At 47.0% G+C, this 14,305-nt stretch overlaps 1 protein-coding gene across 1 annotated transcript in view; it reads left to right on the top strand.

The window, feature by feature from the left end:
* The window catches only part of PROX1 (prospero homeobox 1), a gene marked incomplete at its 3' end in the record, with an annotated part of 36,993 nt that extends 25,679 nt beyond the window's left edge, over positions 1-11,314 (top strand). The window contains exon 4 of the mRNA XM_084245394.1: positions 11,129-11,314. Coding sequence (XP_084101520.1) covers positions 11,129-11,314 — 186 coding nt within the window. The remainder of the gene's footprint in view (positions 1-11,128) is intronic.
* Between the last annotated feature and the right edge of the window lie 2,991 nt (positions 11,315-14,305).

Raw genomic sequence — 14,305 nt, 5'->3', positions numbered from 1 at the left:
TGGGAGTCACTTCTAAGACATTAGGAGTCACTTCTAAAGACATTAGGGGTCATTATGAGGCCATGAGGGTCACTATAAAGACATTGGGGTCGCTGTGAGGACATTAGGGGTCTCTACAAGGACATGAGGGGTCACTGCTAGGTAAATGTTGCAGAACTGTTGTCCTCCAGCTGATCATCCCTGGATCAAGTAGGTCATTTCCCATGGGGACTTTGTGGGTGTGGGTGGATCGGTGGGGCTGGTACTGAATCCTCACGCGAGGTGCTGGATCTGTGTTATTTATCTTTCTTATGGTTATTGTACCAACTTCTGTGTTTAAGGTTACTCTCACCTTTTTCGCTAAATCTAGTACTAAAAGTGACTTTCAGTAAAAGCTAATACATTTACTGAGAGCCAGTGTGTGGGTTGCATTGGGGAGGCAGAGAAAGTGCCAGAAGCAGAAGAAGAGGGAGGACAGCTGAGCTGTTCTCCAGCAGAAGCAGCTGCTGTGTACCCTCCGCCTTGAAGACCCTTCCCAAAGTTGATCTTTTTAAATGACCTGAATGTGCACAGCATAAGCCGGTGCAGACTCATGGCACTGCCCTTCAGCTGGGCAGTCCTCATCTTGACGGCATCCTAAGACTTGTCACCCAGATGTGACTTCAGTCCACTAGGCACCTGTAAGATCTCGAGGACTCCCAAGGCCCCTGGGGCCACTCTGGAATCTGTTTCTCTGCTTTCCAAACCTTTTATGATTTTTAAAAAAGATTTATTTATTTATGCATATAAGAACTGGGGTATGGGCCAGAGGTATGGGGGGGCGAGAGGATTCAACAGAGACAGAGTGGGGAACAGAACACGCAGATCTACTGAAATCCACTGCTGAGGGGAGCAGCGGGGAGACAAGAGAGGTCTGCTGCTCCATGTGGGTAGCTCCCTGGCTGGGGATTGAACTTGTACTGCAGTGGCTGCGGATAGCTTCACAGTGCTGACACTTAACTCCTTGCGCCACCAGGGAGGCCCCTTTTTATGATTCTTGAGGAAGGAGACTCAAAACCCTTCACGAACTCTGAGCTTGCTTTAGAAATACAGCTGAGCGTTCATCTTATGAAGGGTAATCATAGAGGAGACCCATAGAATTCCCCGGAAATACAAAAATGGAGTCTCTGTGACAGAAAGGAATCTTTCAGTCAAAACCAAAGGATGAAACTGAGGCCCTGAACCCCAGTCCTTTCCCAGATGAGCCCAGATATTGTTTGGGATGCTGGCTTGTGCCCTCATCTGAGGAGAAGCAGCTCTCCAGTGGTCATGTGGGCTGGTGGCCTCTGCAGTGTGTGCTGGTCCCCAAGCCCACAAAGCCTTCTTTGATGGTAACCCTGTGGGTGCTGTGATCCTGCCTGCACCTGCTGCTGAGAGTCCCCCAGCTCCCCCTCGCATCCCCCTATCAGTGTGAGTGCAGGGCAGGCTGGTTCAGCGCTGGCCCAGGCAGAGCTTCCTGATGAAGGTGGATCTGCCACAGAAGGCAGCCGTGCAGTGCCCTTGAGCGAAGCAGTAATAACTGTGGTGTATCCATGCACGGCTTTCCTTGGTGTGGTTTGGAGAGTTGGTGCCATGTTGGTTTTGGATAACCTTCCATCCCAAAACATCACCAAGTTTGGTCCTATTTATTTTACCACCTCATCCAGTCATCACAGTGAAAGTTAAACAACAAACCTCCCAGCAGGTCTTGAACTCAGGCACGTATTTCGTGGAGCTGACTTGGAGGAACACTCCTTTTCCCATCAGATTGCAGAGTGCCCTGTGCGGTACCTGGCGAAGGAGGGATGGGTGCCTGCGTTGGCAGCTAGGTGCCCACCCATCACTGTGGCACTGTGCCTGCTCTGTTCCCACAGACACAGCAGCCTCAGGTGCATCCATGTGACGTGGCAGGTTGAGTTCATCTGGTGGGTCAATTCCAGAACAAGCAGTGTGCTGTCCAGTGATGCGGGTGAAGGATTAGTAAGAATGAATTCCACGAGGCCTTCTAAAAACTGCTGGCTCCCAAATTTGGCTAAGAGCTGGGATGGCCCATGGGTCTGATCTGGTCTTGAGTCTGCATTTTATGACCCTTGCTAAGAACGCCTCTTATACTTTTAAAGACTCTGCAATAGAGACCAAAAGGTCTCTGGAACAGAGACTTTGAGTGTTTCCCTTTAGCCCCCTACAGAGAACATGCACCCCCTGGGGTCCCTTCTAGCTCTGCAAATCCAGGCTTTGATAGAACAGTCTGGGTCCAGCTCCTCCCTGCACAGCTTCCAGGTGCTCCCTCCAGCAGGGAGTCCCAGGTGTTGGAGATCCCAGGGTATCTCCTTAGTATGTGGAGGAAGCAGGTGGGTGCTGAGGAATAGGTTTTTAAGGTGTTTCCTCCATTTTTGTCTTTGTTTTCTTTTGTTTCTTTTATTATTTGTTCAAGCATGGGCTCCCTCTTTGAGATACTGCAGCGATTGGGAGTTTGCTCCCTTGCATCAAGTAACATGTTTCCCAGCACAGACAGCTCGGAGAACTCCAGGCAGAAGCAGGAAAACTACCCACTGAGCCAAGCAGATTCCAGCCCCACAAAATAACATTGACAGTCTCAGAGTTAACTGGGATGACATTTGTCATTGAGCTCCTGGCAAGAGCCTCCATTTCTGGAGCAAGGGGAGAAGGATCGTATTTATCCTGACCCCTCTGTACACAGCTGCTATAGGACATTTACATAGTTTAAAATGTATACACGAATTTTGGAAGGGTGGAGTATCTCTTAAAACACTTTTTTTTTATTGCTGAAGGTCATAATTATTCAAAATGTTTGATTCCAATACTTGATTAATTATATGGCGGTGTTCTTTTTTAAATCAATACAGGTGCTATCAGCATTTAAAGGGGTGGAAATTGTTTTATGAATTCTGTATTTTCTGAACACCCACTTGTTTCTAACAGGCACACAGTGGTTTGGGAGGTTATATAGGTGTCAGGTGTAGTCTTCTAAGTGAACATCCACTCCATTACCATTGCCCCAAAAGTCTAATTTCTATCTTTCATCACACCGATGGCTGCCTCCCCAGCGCACCACCCGCTTCCCCCTTCCCCTCGGGTAACCTTTGTTTTGTTCTTATAGTCTGAGAGTTTCCGTTCTGTTTTGTTCATCCATTTGCTCTTTCTTTTTCCACTGCATAGCGTGGAGGCGCTCCCTGTCTCCCCACCCCCCCACCTCCCCTCCATCTTACCGCACTTAGCCCTGCGCCCTCTGGTTCCAAAGACTCACCTTCCTGAGAAGATGCTCAGGACTCCCCTCCAGCCCCCCATGCTGTCAGCCACCTCCTGCTGCAGGTTTGGCAGCCACCCACACTGCAGGCCAGAGTCCCATCCTGGGACCCTCCTTCTTGGGGCCCCACGTCCATTTCTGGGAGGCCTTCTACCTCCCCACGTGCAGTGTCCATGTCTCTTCAGCTCTGATCATGTCTCCTGCAGGCCAGGTCTGATGGCTCCTTTCCCTGCGTTTGTGGGGGCATCCGGTGGCTCAGCCAGGAGGAGGCTCCCTATGAGCTCCAGCAGGCCTCTCCATGGTGGCAGGCAGACGGGAGCCCAGCTCTCCTTCTGCCACGTTCCCTGGGCTCCCTGCAGCCCTTTCTGGAGGGCCGGGCCTTCTTGGGGCTGTGCTGTTCCTCACTATCCTCCCAGGCTTCCCTGGCCGGACCCTGCCCAACGCCCCTCCACATTAACATGACATTGCTGCTGTGCTTCCAGCAGCTGAAGCCTCTGATCCCAAACCCACTGGAGAGTTTGCTGTTTGGATTTTGGCACGGAGGCCTGTTGCCCATCAGGTCAGCATGAATAAAGATTTCTTTCTTCCTTTCTCAAAGCGCAGCATCCGCTGACACTGCCCGGGGCTCCCTGCCCCCAACACAGTGTGCCCCTCTCCCCGCTCCTCCTCCCTCCTGGGCGGCTGGTTAGCTCTTTCCCCTTCCTGGGGGCCAACCAAGACATCCTCTTTCAGTAAAATTGGAAAACCAAATCAATTTGCCACCATCTTATCGTTTTTAAGTGTGTCCGTGCGGCTCTGGGGAGGGCTGGCGGGCTGTGAAGGCCGCGTGCTTTTCAAACCTTGGTTGCGACACGTCCGCCCCGTTTTGAAACTCTTTATCTAGGCTGAGAAAACGAAAATCTATTTGACAAAGTGGCTCGCTGGCCAGTTTATCTTGCAATATGGCTTGAGCTCACTGAGCCTATTGATTTCCTTAAATTAATGTTTACAGAATGCTACTGAATTTTGCTCAACAGAACATTGTTCTTTTGAAGGTTTATAAAAAAAGAGAGAGAGCCCAGCTGTGGGGCCATGTGTTCCTTTGCTGAGACTGAGGAAATACGGGCTTGTTGGTTTTTTTTAAGACAGCCTTGAACTCTGGCCACATCCTGTAGCATTTACTTTTCAGGTAAGGAGGTAGCAAAGGTGTCATGAGGAGGGAAGCCACTGAGGCCAGAACTGCCTGGGCGTCCTGCTCTTCTGTCCTTCGAGACCCCCAAAGTTGGTGCTACTTTGGCCTGGCCGCTACTCCAAATCTTCTGCTCGGTCCGGGTCTGGCAGGTCTGCCCTGAGAGACCTGGGCCTTGCCCACCCAAGTGGGATCATCCTCCTGAAACGGGTGCAAGCTAGAGCCTCTGAGCCTCGCTCTTCCACCCGGCGCTCCAGACACAGCAAGTCTCAAGAGGAGACTCTAGGACCAGCCTTCCCGGGGAAGTGCATGTGGCCCAGGGCCTGCAGGGACACCCGGTGACCCATATAAAACTTAGGGAGCACAAAGCAACTTTTCTCAGGTGTTGGCTTAGCCAGTAGACCTGCCAGGCAGACCCCCAGGGCTCCTGGGGCGCCAGGCGCTCATGTCCAACTACAGTGAGAGATCCCCAGGAGTCAGGCTCTGCTCGGGTGGCCCAAGCCACCACCTAATGTTGGGAGTTTCTTTCTCATTCCCCAAAGCACAGCCAAGTTTGCTTTCTAAAGTGATCCTGCCCCACCGTTGGCCCCAGGGGCAACCCCCACCTCCTCTCCCTGTTGCAGGACCAGCTGTCCACTCACACTGGGGCCCTGAGTGTCCCGGCTCCCGCACGGGCACTGTGTTTGGCGGGGTGAGTCGTGATGGGCTGAGTGTGTGGCCTTGTCCTACACTAGTCCCCACGAGGGCGGCTTACATGCCTGAATTCATCCTTCCAATCCACCCGTGTGGTGTCTCCCCAGCCTGTGGCACCGCCGCGGGAGCCCTGTCTCCTTGATCAATATTTACTTAACAAACAGCAGGGATAGGAGAGTTTGTTTAGAGGAATCGTGTGCACACGAGGGTAAATAGATGCTCGGAAGGTCCTGTCCTAGGAGCCACACGTGTGTAAGTGTGCATGTGTGTATATGCCAGGGTGCACCTATGTGTGCAGACAGACACCCCTTCTCTTTGTAACTTCTCCCAAGACTCTTAGAAGTGATCTAGAAAAAAACACCCCCACTAGGCATGATTTACGCCCAAGGGGCACTGGTGGAAATGCAGTTTTGGGAAGACCCAGCCGAGGTGGATTTTCCTACTTGTCCCAGTGCTGGCGGGACACCTTGGAAAGGCTCTTAGGAAGAGCTGGAGGCACCAGCGGCTTCCTCTGACCCTTTCAGAAGAGTGGAAGAAAGTGCAGATGGAAACAATAGAAGCCCTTTGACAGGGTGACTCGAGCTGGGTATTGCTGACCACGTTACGTGTATTTTTAAGAAAACCCACAGAGAAAGTCACTCTCCAGATTTTCAAGGCCGCCCGCTCGGTGTTGGTGTTCAGAATTAGCTGTGCTTCACCCTGGTAGTAAATGTGAACGCGGATGTTGAAGTTGAGAGAGGTATGTGCTTTGCCCTGCGCTGGAACAATTGCTGGAAGCCCCAAGTCAGCGCCTCTGATGCCGCTGACTTCGAGGCATCTGGGTCTGGTCTGATGGGAGGGGGTTTGTGTCTGTGTGTGGGTAGAGGCTGGGGGGGTGCTTGGGAGTTATTTATTTATTTGATTTTGTGAATCGGAGTTGTAAAAGCCATCTGAAATATTCATGCAGAATTGTCTGAGAAGCCCGTTTCTGTTTTATTTACTGCACAGTAGAACAGCCACAGCGGATTAGTTCTACAATACCCGTAACAAAAACCCAACAGCTGATGCATGTGATGTTAGGAGGTGACAAAACAGTGAAAGTATGCTCCTGGCTACAGCAGCAGTCAGCAGATGCAGACAAAGGGTTTGTGACAAGAATAACTCTCTCTCCAAGGCGAGCGGTGAAGAGTATCCAAAATACCAGTACCCTTTTCTCCTTGACATTGTCTTCTTACAGTCAGCATTTTATTGCCCTTTTATAGTATTACAAAAAACAGAGGAGGAAGGAGAAAGAAAACCCACACACAAACTAATGCCCCGATCCCCAGCCAGGATTTCACTTTTCTCTCAGTCGGTCCCTCCTGCACATCCAGACCGATCCTTTTGCAGTTCCCCGTTGATGTAAGTGTCAAAAATAAAATAGTTTATAAGATGAGCTGAAAGGATGCTCTCCCTTGCGGAGCCGCGGGAGGCTCCAGTTATTGAGCGGGTAAGGGGAGTCAGGGAGAGAGGGCCATCCCAGTTTGTCTTCTGTCCATTTCAGCAAAGATCATTTCACAGGCTAATGAGGCCCATTTTAAAGGGGATCTGGGGCTGGCACAGGGGCCAGGGGAACCGCCAGGGCAAGGTTTTGGTCCCCCCCTCCAGAGGCAGATGGATGAGCTGAGGATGGTTTAGAGGTGTGAAAAATCAGCCCCTCTGTCTCTGGAAAATAAGAGAGGCTGTCTTCTTTGTAACCTTTGTAATTCCCCTTCTATTCTCTATGACATTCGTTCAGCTGCCAAGAGCGTTGGCAAGGTTTGGGCCAGCGAGCGCACTTGCAGTGACCGCTAACCTTGGTATGTCCTGACACTTATGATGAGTGTCTGCAGGACACAGAAGGCAGCAGCCTGCTCTGTCAGGCTTTTATTATGTACTGCAGAGGCTGGGGACAGTCAGTTTAATAAAACAAATCATCCTTGAAGGTAAGGCAACTGAGAAGAGGAGGAGGAGGAAGACGGGGGAATGTGTCTTTGCCACTCAGTTGGAGATAAATATATATATCTTCATATATATATATATATATATATATATATATTCAGAAAAGAAGAGCTTAGCAACCCCTAGCCTACACCATGGTGTGCATGTGTGTGTGTGTGTGCGTGCATCTGTGTGCGGATGTGCGCATGCACACACCCAGCCATGAACAGAGCAAACTTGGAAACTTCTTCCCATTGCTAGGAGACTCAAGTACAACAATTAGCATGAAATCAGTCCAAGCCCATAACCAGCCCCGTCCAGGTGGACGACGCTTCACGGGGTACACGTCTCATCTGAATACACAGGAAACAGGGGCTAGACCATGGGGGCCAAGGTACCTCTACTGGGCTGCCTTTTTATCAAAGCGAAGTTTCCACTCTCCTCTCCCAGCTCAGCAGCTCCTGCACAGCCTCCCAGTTGCAGCCAGAACCTTTGAAAGCCTTTTGTTATGTTGGGGCCATGTCCAGAGGCCTGCCCCCCCCCCCACACCCACAGCCCTCATTGTCTTGCATTCCAGGGACTTGATTGACTGTGGCCACCTGATGCTGAGGAGATTCTCCAGGGTTCATTCTGCAGATTGTTGGGTTCTATTAAAAGCAACCCAGATAAGGGATTACTTGTCACTAAGGGCTTTTCTGCAGATGTTTATTAGTGATTGGAAATCCACGAGGTGTGAAGAGGTACAGAAAAATATGGGCAACCTCATTCTCCTGAGGCTGAGTTCTAAGACACTCCCCTGCCCAAAAACCTCAGGAAGGTCTTCCCTGACTCTGATGAGTGGAGGGAGCTGTCAGAGAGGTGAGGGTCTCTTTCCCCATGGGTGATAATTCTCCCTGTGGCTAGATGTCCTTGTCACTCTCTTAGAAGACCCATGGCTGACTGTCACATTTCCTCCAGGAGGTACGAAAAAAGATCCATTGTTTTAGTGTTAGAGCATTGCATTCTAACTTTCTTCTATCCAGCCTAAACCCAGGCATAGTGTCGCCTCAGAATCAGCACTAAATTAGCAAACTGTTCCATTTGTTCATGAAGAATTCATCCCTTCGCAAACATAAACCAACAGTCAAAGTCTCCCCCTGGGAATCTTTTGCACCAGTCCCATTTATTTTAAAGATACTAGCTCTTCTGTGGTTTTGCTCAATCACAGAGCTACAGCTTGTCAAGGTTCTGATGCCCCATATAAGTAGAAATTACTGAAAATGAGTTTAAAAGGAGCCAACATGGGTTAATGGAAAAAGACCTGGACAAGCTTTTTCTCATGAATTTCTTTGTCTCATAGAATCTCATGGTTTCTTCATCCATAAAATGAGCTCAGAGATATATCCCAACTCTTTAAATTCTAACTTTTTTTTAATCACTAATATTTTTATCATTCTAACATTGCATTTTTTTTTTTTTTGGTAAGTATTGCGAGAGAAGATAAGTGTAACTCCAGAATTAATGTGTAGAGCAGAACAGAAGCAAGATCTCATTATGAACTATTTATCGAAGACCATGCCAAAGAACTCCAGTGCACATGTGGGTGTCCTAATAAGTGGAATCAGAATAGAAGCTGTAAAGAAGTCTGAAGATAGACATCTTGTGATAAATTCATTGCAAAAGGAGATAAGTAGGTGAAAACTTAAATGATTTTGAAAACTTAAATGATTTCAAGACACAAATACAAAAGATGTTTCAAGACACAAATACAAAAGGCCAGTGCAAGATTACTACCAAGAGCCCTGAATTTTAAAAGCAGGATAAAACCATTAATAAGCATGGAAATGCACAAATAATAGAGTGGAGGCTGAGCTCCTTTGCTCCAAAGAAGTTACTTTGATTTGTTCTGTTCTGTTCTACAAGCCGCTCCCTCCTCTGACAATCTGAACTGAGCCCCTGCTCCCCTGGCCCCGGCTCCCAGGCCTCCTGTGGGGTCCTTGGAGTCCGAGGGGGCTTCGTCGGCAGCAGCTGTCTCCCTGCTGCCCCTCATCTCGTGCCTCTCTGCCTTGCCATGCAGAATGGGGGAACAAAGATCTTCGTCTGTGATTGTTTCTGCACCATTTGGCTGACAGCTCCCAAACTGAATAGTTAGGGTGGACAGATGCAGGCCCACCTCTTGTCCAGCAGGTTCCCACTCGGTAATGCCCACCAGATAAGACTGGAAGGACTGCCTTTGGGAGAAGAGGACAGAGAGCAAAAGGCTGCTTAGTGGGCCTACTTAGTATAAGGTGGCTGGAAGGATGCGTCTCCTGCAGCCTCCTCCTGTCCCACAGCACTCATGCACAAGCAGGAGATTTGAGGCAATCACCCTAGTCCTGTAGACAGTTCTCAACAGAGGCTGGCCCTTGGGTACTACAGGTTTACAGATCCCTGGGGGCAAGGTGGTGTTTGGGAAGCTTTTCCCATCAGCAATGGGAGCAGTGTCCAAACTAACTGGCCAGTGTGGATGTGTTTGAGGAAGCTTCTCCAGACTCTCACTTCTTGTAGATATTGACCCCAGATGGGAGCCGCCCCCCTTCTTCCCCATGGGGAGTTATTAGGTTTCTTTCTTATATGACTTGCCACTGGGAGCAAAGAATGTCTCTGTCCAGGGATGCAAAAGAGGGATGTCTGGTGATCATTCTGTTTTGTTTTGCTTTAAAGATCTACTAATATAAAAAAGATCCATTGCACAAACCGAGAAAAGGCAGGGAGAAAGGAGTCAAACAATGGACATGACAATACCTCCTTTGTGCTCTGGCCAGTGGCCTGTTGGAACAAAGATGAAAATCATCTACCTCTTGTGCATGTGTAGACAGGGTGTTTACTTCCTGCAATGTCTACACTTGCTATAGAGTAACATTAGTGGGCAGAAGTAGCCACATTAAGTGGCAACTTGAGAATCAGTTCCAAGGATGATCTGTGAATCTACGGTCTTGGTGTGTGGAAAGATAGCTGTCCCAGAAGTGACTCACCAAGAAATCTAAATAAGTGCATCAATAGCTATTCCTTCCCTCTATAAGAGGTCAGATTATTAAATAATGAGGAACACACAAACCACACACAACACACATGTATATTAATTGCCATAGAAGAAAAAGATTAACAATGGGATTTTCAAAGAATATCTGAAGGAAATTTATTCTGAGATATAAAAACTGGACAAATCTGATCTGCCCTGGTCTTGGTTTTCTCCCTGTAAGGTTGGGATTGGAATACCTACTTTCCGTCCACTTTCACTCCATAACACAGCCCCTGACACATAAAAACATTCCATAGATGTCAGCTATAAATAGTCTTTGTTTTCTTCATCTTGTCCAAATCTTTTGTCTTTTACCAAAAATTATAGTGCTCAGTAATATCATCAGGTGCATCAATCAGGACACCGATGTAATCTCAAGGGGGTCTCTGATATAGCATTTTCAAATTCAGCATCAAGTTTGAATTGTGTGACTCCACGCTAATGTGGCTAGCTCCCTCCTGGTGGGAAGACAGTACTCTCAGATGTAACTTGGCATTTGAGTCAGTCACCCTCCATTCAGACAGGAGACTGAGATAGATACCTTTAGGTTTTCTTCATTTAAAGTATGGGTTTCGTTTGTATCCAAGTCCAGTTGCTTATTATTCTGCTTTTGAGAGCCTACTTTGTTCATAAGGGAAATAATTTTTTTTTAATTGAGGCAATATCCAAAAGATGAGTTAGAGCCCTGCTTCTGGCATGCACCCGCTTAACAAGGTGAGGAGGCCCTGCAGGGCACCCCCTTTTCCTTCCTGCTGTTCCCGAGGCAGCCCGAGTCTCACAGTGGGTCTGCCTGTATTCTTTGCACACGTCTCTTTCTAAAACCCAGCAAAGCTGTCAAGCCCACATTACAAAGCTACTATATATAACAACTTTACCTAAGAGAATCGAGGCAGGCCATTTTTAGAAAATGCAGGTGCTATGTAAGCCCCTTTCTGAAAGAAAGAACTTAGCTCAGTTTCCTTTGAAGAACTGCAGACTTGAAATTGAAGACTTTATTAATGCCATTGTCTCCTTGTATCAGCAGGTTCCAGAGAGATTCCTGGAAGTAGCGCAGATCACGTTACGAGAATTTTTCAATGCCATCATCGCAGGCAAAGATGTTGATCCTTCTTGGAAGAAGGCCATCTACAAGGTCATCTGCAAGTTGGATAGTGAAGTCCCTGAGATTTTCAAATCCCCGAACTGCCTACAAGAGCTGCTTCACGAGTAGAAATTTCAACAACTCTTTCGAATGTATGAGTCATCGCTGTCCGTTTGGATGTTCAAGTTGTATGTTCTAGATTTTTATTTCACACGTGTGTATGGGAGGCATGGATATGTTATGAAATCAGCTGGTAATTCCTCCTCATCATCTTTATCTCATTTTCTTTCTTTTTCCATTGCAAGGGGATGGTTATTTTCCTTCAGCCTTTAGTTTATTTTGCCCAAAGCCCTTAACATTGGGAGACTTAAAATAGGGTTAATTTTCAGGGAAAAGTGATGTTAGCTCACGTGAAGCCTGGATAAGCAAGAAGGGGCATTTGTTTGACATGCTTCTGCTTGGCTGGTAGTGGCTTGTCACTGGTGATCGGTGAGGGCACCGGCAAGACCCCACAGGCCGCGGAATGGTTTTGCCTGCTAAGAAGGTCAGAAAACTCAATGCAAACACTTCATAAGCTTAAACACTTTGCTTGTTTTGAACTCAGTCAGTAGCTTCCAAAGACATGGTAACGTTGGCATTAAAAAGAATGCCCATGGTAGAAGAACAGCTCACTTTTCGAAAGTGCCCCACAAAACCAAATTTTAAAAAGGAAAAAAAAAAGACGAAGAGATTTTATTTCTGTTCCTTTTCTCTTAATAAACTTTTTCTTTCTCTAAGCAAAAAGAAATCACGAAATGTCAAATCTTTCTTAAGAGAACTGGCAAGCCCCCCAGATTAGTAAGTAGCCGGTTTCTTATGATGGTAACTAATTTTGCACAAAACTAACTTTCCAGATGAGACTTGATGTTCACACCGATCTTCAAGTCCATGGTCAGATTTTACAGTGGATTCTCTCTCACAATTAGTGAGTAGATCTCGTTCGTCACAGAGGAACCCCCTGTGACGTGTCAGCTTTTTCTATTTATCTTGCTTAGATATTAAAAGGCACAAAAGTTTCACATTTACTCTTTTGATCTACTTTGTTTCCCTTCTTACAAGAATCACTATTTCTGTTTATATTTAGCACAGTTTTTGGAAAAATAAAACACTATTTTCTAAGCACCTTTCTATAGTAAGGAATAAAAGACACCTCAGCTTGACCATAAAATCCCTGCTGACACTAGGAGTTTGTTGACGGCTGTGGCTGCCGTGACCTTCACCGCCAGGGAGCACGCATCTCAGCATGACCTGTTCCAGATACCATTCCACACTACCCTCAATCAGGGAGGTGACACCCTAATTAAGTGTGTCTTCATTTTAGGTATAGCGTTTTAAAGCTATTGACAAAGTCTCTTCTGAGTCAGAAGCTAGTATTGACCAAAACGTGAGAAGAGTATAGCATAGAAATGTTTGGGGGGATAATCCGAAAGACACAATTTCATCTCGCCTAAGAAAGCTAGCTGCTATTTTATGCTTTCTTCAATGGTTCTCCTCTTTTTAAAATTCTTTTTCTTGCTTTCCAGTTTTTCAAAGGTGTGCCATGTCCTGTGCTTGCTTTGAAAAAGTTGTGTGGCATTCACAGTACCTGTTCAATTTGGTGGGTTTTATGTACAGATGCAGTAAGAATTCCTTGTTCATTCTAACAGCATCCCCCCCACCCCTTCCTTCCTGTAGGTAATTTGATAAACACCTCCTAAAATGACACAGTATTTCGAATCCTGGTACTTAGATCCTATAGCATGTAAATACCATTTTCCCTTCATTTTTATAAGAATTCCACTTGACTCTGGAGCATATGCATGCCGACCCATGTGACCAAATAGCTGACCCAATCACCGTGATTTAACAGCATTTATAAATTCTGCTGATGGACAAGAATGTATGAAGGCAATTATTGTCAGCACAAAGCCTTAAAACCTGCTGACTTTAAATTAAACAGCACAGCCCTAGGATGCCCTGCATCAACTAGGAGACTAACAGGTTCTCGCAGTGTGGACAGAGTGCAGCTTGCGCTGGAACACTACCAGCTTCACCCCGCGCCGACAGCAAACACACCGCCAGTCTGGCTCCCTCCGCCACAGTGCACCAGAACCATCAGAACCCATTCGTTCTTGTTCCAGCTTGCTTGGGGTGGTGGTGGTGGAAAAATGAAATCTCTGTTCAGCTAATCATTACATTGGGATAAGACGCAGCCCCCGCGACCCCGCCCCCCACCCAAACTCAATCCACGCACAGTAGGAAGCCACCTCCACTTGCAACCACACTCTTCCTCTGCTCCATGAGAATGCACCCACTGTCCCAACAGCCCACACCTGGGTCTCTGCTGTTCCGTGTAATTCACAGCCACATGCTAATGCCATCTGCAAGGGGAGGGCAGAATCACAGTCTCCCCTCTGGAGATAGTTGCTAGGGTCTTCTTGATCTGGGGCAAATTCAGTATTGATTCCAGACTTGCTTGGATCTAATCTGACATCATTGGATTATTATTTCCCCCTACTTTTCTAATTTAAATGACAAATTAAGTAAAAGTGTGTGTTCCACACAAAACATTGATGTGCTTCTCTCTATGATAATATCCTCTCCGTGTTCACTGAGGCAGAGAAATTATTTCAGACTAGCATCTGAGTATTTCAGACTAGCATCCGAGGATGAACTCACCTCTTTGTTCTGAAACTAGAGATCAATCGCTTGGCTTTCAGGTGACTTTTCCCCTGTTGTGATCATCCAATCTTGTGCCTCCCAGTGCATTGGAATATGACAAAAGCCTGTGTCTCAAAATTCCTATTGGACAGGTTTCTTTCCATAAAAAAAAGAATCACCAGCTTTCCAACCTTAGCTCAACTCTCACCGAGTAAAAGTTGGCAACTTGGGAGAAAGTTCACTTTCTCTAGTGAGCAGATGAAGGGTGAGGGAGAGTTTACATAGGAATTAAAAGTCTAAAGTCCATGTTGATACCACATTACTGCGTATTTTCTGCTAACCCTAAATTACTTTTGCACATACACTTGAGGCTATAGTCTGTGCCTAGACTGAAAATGCACCAGCGGGGGGATTTTTTAAAATCCTTCAAAATACCGATTT

The sequence above is a fragment of the Talpa europaea genome (genome assembly GCF_964194135.1).
Source record: "Talpa europaea genome assembly, chromosome: 10".
NCBI lineage: Eukaryota > Metazoa > Chordata > Mammalia > Eulipotyphla > Talpidae > Talpa > Talpa europaea.
The sequence above is the reverse complement of the archived record's forward strand: the minus strand, read 5'-3'. Positions and strand labels throughout refer to the sequence as shown.